Here is a 5539-nt window from a genome sequence, read left to right on the forward strand (position 1 = left end):
TTATAAAATTTAATTTTTTTTTTTTTTTTTTTTTTTTTTTTTTATATATATTACATGCTAGCAATTTTTTTTTCTGTGTTTTTATTTTTTTTTTTTAATAGTTCTGAAGATTATGTTTTATTTTTTTTATATTATATAAAAGAGACTTTCAAATTTTTTTTTTTTATCTTATAATTTAATTTTTTTTTTTTTTTTTTTAAATTTAATACAATTCTCTGTTTTATTGTAATATACTTTTAATATTACTTTTTTTTCATTCCTTTTTTTTATTTTTTTTATTTTTTTTTTTTTTTTTTGTTTTAAAATGGCTGCTGACAAAATATTTAATACTGATGTGGAGGAAACATTAAAAGGAGCAGATATAAAATTACTTTTAATTGATTTTGATGGAACCTTATTTGTAGATAAAGATATAAAAGTACCTGAAGAAAATATTGAAGCCATTAAGTTAGCTATTGAAAAAGGATACATGGTTAGTGTATGCACTGGTAGATCAAAGGTTGGTATTTTAAGTGCATTTGGTGAAGAGAATTTAAAAAAAATGAATTTTTATGGTATGCCAGGTGTATATATTAATGGAACAATTGTATATGATCAAATTGGTTACACATTACTTGATGAAACTATAGAAACAGATGTTTATGCTGAATTAATTAGGTATCTGGTTCAAAATAATTTAGTTAATCAGACAATTTTTTACCGAGGAGAATCTAATTATGTAACAGAAGATAATAAATATGCTGATTTTATGCAGAAAATGTATAGTGAGAATAGAAGTATAATTATTAGACAAAATGAAATATTAAAATATAGGACTATGAATAAACTTATGATTGTTTTAGATCCATCAGAATCTAAAATTGTTATTGAAAATTTAAAAAGAAATTTTGGTAAAAAACTAACAATTTTTACAACATATAACGGACACGCAGAAGTAACTAAATTAGGACATGATAAATATACTGGTATTAGTTATCTATTAAAACATTACAATATTTCTGATGATCAAGTTTTAGTTGTAGGAGATGCAGAAAATGATATTGCAATGCTTTCTAATTTTAAATATTCTTTTGCTGTAGCTAATGCAACTGAATCAGCCAAATCTTTTGCCAAATGTGTAATTCCTTTAACTCATAAAGAAGGTGCTGTTGCATACTTATTAAAGAAAGTTTTTGAATTAAAGAAAAATTAAGATATTAGAAATTAAATATTATAAAAAAAAAAAAAAAAAATATATATAAAAAAAAAAATTAAAGAAAAAATAATTCAAATAAAATTAAATATAGTAAATATAGTCAATTTAGTTAAATTCTAGTGAGATAAGAGGAATTAATATATATATATATATATATATATATATTCAATAAATCGTCTAAATAGCACATTTATTTCTAAATGCAACGTTCTTTATACATATCTTTTTATTTATTTTATATTTTTTTTTTTTTCTTTTTTTTTATTGTTTTTATAAATAATTCAATGTATTTTTTATTGTATAGAATAAATTTTTTTTTATTTATTAGTTTTTATAATTATTTATCATTATTAACTTTCAATGGATACATTATATATTAAAAATGTGTATTTTTTTTTTTTTAAGCTTACTATATTCTTCTTATTACTATACATTATATATTTTACAATAAAAAATTTAAAACTTCATATGTTTAAAATGTAACTTATTAAACATTTTATATTAATGTTACAATTTTATATTTAAACAAAATAAATAAAAAAAAAAAAAAAAAAAAAAAAAAAATAGGGGATTCATCTTATCATATTTAAAGGAGTATATTATTTTTTATTAATCTTCGATTAATTTAACCCACTTTTCACAATTCTTACATAAAAAATATTTAAAAAAAAAAAAAAAAAAAATTTTTAAGGGAAATAAAGAAAAGAAAATGTGTTAAATACTAAATAAAAGTAAATAATTAAAATATAATTTTATTTATTTAAATATAAATATAATATAAAAATACAAAACATAATCATAATGAATTAATATTTACTTGCAAATTTGGTAAAGAAAAATTCACAGGATCTTTTTCATAATCACTATAAAATAATAAAAATAATTTATTTCATATATATATATATATTTATTTATTTAACTATTTCATTATTTATTTTTATTATTATTTCATTCTTTTTTTTTTTTTTTTTGTAAATTACGTAATCCATGTGTTTAATGATAAAATTATATGATTAAATATAATATATTTATCAGGAGAATCAAAATCATTTTCTATTGCTTGAAATATAACAGAAATAGGATAATCAAATAAATTATAATTTCTTATAAAACTTATAACATTTAGATATTTTTTTGAAGATAAAAATAAATGAATAACCATCTCATATTCTTTTAATCTTAACGACATATCTAAACAAAATTGATAAGCCCACTTATGTTCAGTTAACTTCCAGTAATGAAATAATCTTTTAGTTACTTCTACTGAATCTGAAATTACGTAAAATTGTAATAGCTGTCTCAAACAGTTATCTTGTTTAAAAAATATGCATAAATCAAAAATAAATGTTTGTAAAATTCTATTTGGTATAATATTTAAATATAATAATGATTTCATATATTCTAGAGCATATATTAAGAACATAGGGATATTATGAAAATCTGAATAATTTAAATTTAATTTATAATCATTATTTATATTATTTTCTATTTCGTATTCATTATTTTTTAAAGTATTATTATTGGATTCATGATTAGATGTATCTTCCCTTTTTGTTTCATTTTTATTTTCATCTAATTCATTATTTATCTTACTTTCGTCAGAATTTATATTAGTTTTACTTGTTTCAAAAATTTTTTTTTTTATTTTATATTTTAACATGTATTTTTCACCACTATTATTTTTTTCTTCTACAAATTTCTTTCTATTCTTTTTATTTTTCTCATTTTCTCTAAAATTTAAAGAAAAATTAAATAAAGTTTCTTTTTTGTCTAAATTGTATTTTTTTATCATATAAGGATGAAATGTATCAGCAACAATATCTCTCTCAGTAATTAATGTTTTATCTCCTAAATTTTTTAATAGATGATCAAATGATTGAATAATTTTCTTATTAGTTTTTGTTATAGAACTACTATTTTTATGAGCAGATCTTTCTATTAATTTTCTATAATTAACATTTATTATATTTACAATGCTTAAAAAATCTCCTATCTTTATATCATTTTCTAAAGCTAGAAAAAACATTTCCGTTATTCTATTTTTACAATTAGGTCTTCTTAGTAAAACATCAACAGATGTATTCTATATATAAAAAGAGTAAAAATATAAAAATATTTAAATGTGTAAAAATAAGAATTATTAATTTATAAAAAAAAAAATAGTTGTATAAAAAATTTTTTTTTTTTTTTTTTATAATTGCTATTATATGTAATAATTATATATATTTATATATGTATTTACCAGATTAGAAAAATGTTGGCATATTTGTAACATCAACATATCATAATCTATTTTAATCTTATACACATTACCGTAATGATTATCTATTAAAACATTAAATGGTTTAAAAGTTACATAATTAAAATTAATTTGACTTTTAAAGGGTTTTGGAGTAGTTAAATAAGAAATATTGATAGTATGATTATTTTGATGACTTAAAGAATTTATTGATCCTTTATTTTTTTTATACATTATATCAAATATATACACTTTTTCATTCGAATTATTAAATACAACTAATAAATTATCAATAGAAAATGTATATATAAAACCATTATAAAATAAATCAAGAACATAATCAAAATATAATGCAGAAGATAAACAACGAAATGATATTCTTCCATTTCTATGATCTTTATGAATACAATATGTTTCATTATATAAAGTTATTATTTCAATATCATTTTTATTTATGTTATCATTTTTCAAAATATTCAATTCTATTTTTGGCAATTTTATAGCATTACTATTACTCAATAAATATGGAAATATTACATGACTTTTGTTAGATAAAAGAGCAATATAAGAACTATTTTCATCATACCAACAATACTGACTTTTTATAAAATGCTTTTTTAAAGGTGAAATAACTAAATTATCAAAAGAAAATTTAAATATTTCTATAGAATTATTTGTTACAATTACAAAATCAGAAGAACTTAAAGTTTCATTTTTATCTTTTAAATTTATATTATTCAACCAAAATGCACTTAATAATTCATATTCATTTAATTTATTAATTTCTACATTTAAATATATATTATGATTATTTAAAATATCAGAAATCTCAATTTTATTGGGATTAATACAATAATAAAGAAAAAAACTTCCATTACTGCAAAAACAAATATTTTCACATAACTCTTTATCAAATTTTACATAAACACCATTATAATTTTCTTCATTTTTTTTTATGTCAGTAACTAACAAAGCTTTTGTTGAAACATTTTGGTGAATTATAAAATCGTTTATTTTATCATAAAATATCCTATCACTACTTGATACCTACTTTTATTAAACAAAAGAAAAGAAAAATTTTAATTATTTTATGAAATAAAATATAATAAATAATACACATTTTTATTAAATATACATCATTTATATGAATTAATTATAATTTTATATTGCATTTTTTATAATACTTTTTTCTTTTAAATTTTAATTTATATAAATTATCTTAAATATATATATGAATATATATGTAAATAATTTTTTGTATATTTTTCTTCTGTGTTAACCTCCCATTGGTATATAGGATCAGAAATGTAAGCTGGTGAATAGGTAGAAATTGCTGTATTTTTTTTTGTTTTTTTTAAAATTTTTTTATTTTGTTCACTTAATTCATTTAACAAATTTTCCCTGCCTGCTGTTTCATTATTCTTCTCTTTTTTTTTATTTTCCTCTGTTTCATTTGTTATATGAACTTTTTCTAAATCCGTTTCATTAATTAAAGAATTTTCATTTAATTGTGATGTATTCATGATTTTATCTTTTTTTATTTTATTATATATGATTTATTTTTAGAATTTAAAAATAATTCATGCTGACTAATTTTAAATTTTCTTTTTTTTTCTTAATTTATCTTTTTTAACTCCTTTTTTTATACTGAAAAATATGAAAAAATATTTAAAGACATATATGATTATTATCTTTCTGTTTTTACTTAAAATTACATTACAATTTTACTTATGAAAATTGCCTTTACACTATTTAAAAAAAATATATATAAACTAAAAAAAATTAATATAAGTAAATACTTCAAAATATATGCTTTAAAAAAACAAAGCAATATTACAATATTAAATATATACATATATATATATATATATATATAATATATTTATATTTATAAAAAAAAAAAAAAAAAAATTTCTAACATAAAAAAAAAAATAATAAAAATAAAATATTTTCAAATATAAAGTAAAAATATAAAAAAAATAGAGCAAAATAAAACAAATTAATGAATATACTTAATTTAATTTATTTTAAAAATAATTTTTAATAAAACTTTTTATTATTATAAACTCTTTTTTTTTTTTTTTTTTTTTTTTTTTTTTTTTTTT

The 5539-nt window shown here is 17.1% G+C and overlaps 2 protein-coding genes across 2 annotated transcripts; one reads left to right on the forward strand and one right to left on the reverse strand.

The window, feature by feature from the left end:
• Positions 1–304: 304 nt before the first annotated feature.
• On the forward strand, positions 305–1192 carry HAD2 (haloacid dehalogenase-like hydrolase, putative; the record flags this gene model as incomplete). Its single annotated transcript, XM_028674794.1, has 1 exon — positions 305–1192. One exon carries the CDS (start codon positions 305–307, stop codon positions 1190–1192), a length of 888 nt encoding a protein of 295 aa, XP_028526389.1.
• Positions 1193–1804: 612 nt separating this feature from the next.
• Positions 1805–4957, reverse strand: PGAL8A_00127500 (conserved Plasmodium protein, unknown function; the record flags this gene model as incomplete). The annotated part of the gene is made up of 5 exons (XM_028674795.1): positions 1805–1840; positions 2013–2058; positions 2176–3278; positions 3438–4481; positions 4715–4957. 5 exons carry the CDS (start codon positions 4955–4957, stop codon positions 1805–1807), a joined length of 2472 nt encoding a protein of 823 aa, XP_028526390.1.
• Between the last annotated feature and the right edge of the window lie 582 nt (positions 4958–5539).

This window comes from Plasmodium gallinaceum, assembly GCF_900005855.1.
Source record: "Plasmodium gallinaceum strain 8A genome assembly, contig: PGAL8A_v1_64, whole genome shotgun sequence".
NCBI lineage: Eukaryota > Apicomplexa > Aconoidasida > Haemosporida > Plasmodiidae > Plasmodium > Plasmodium gallinaceum.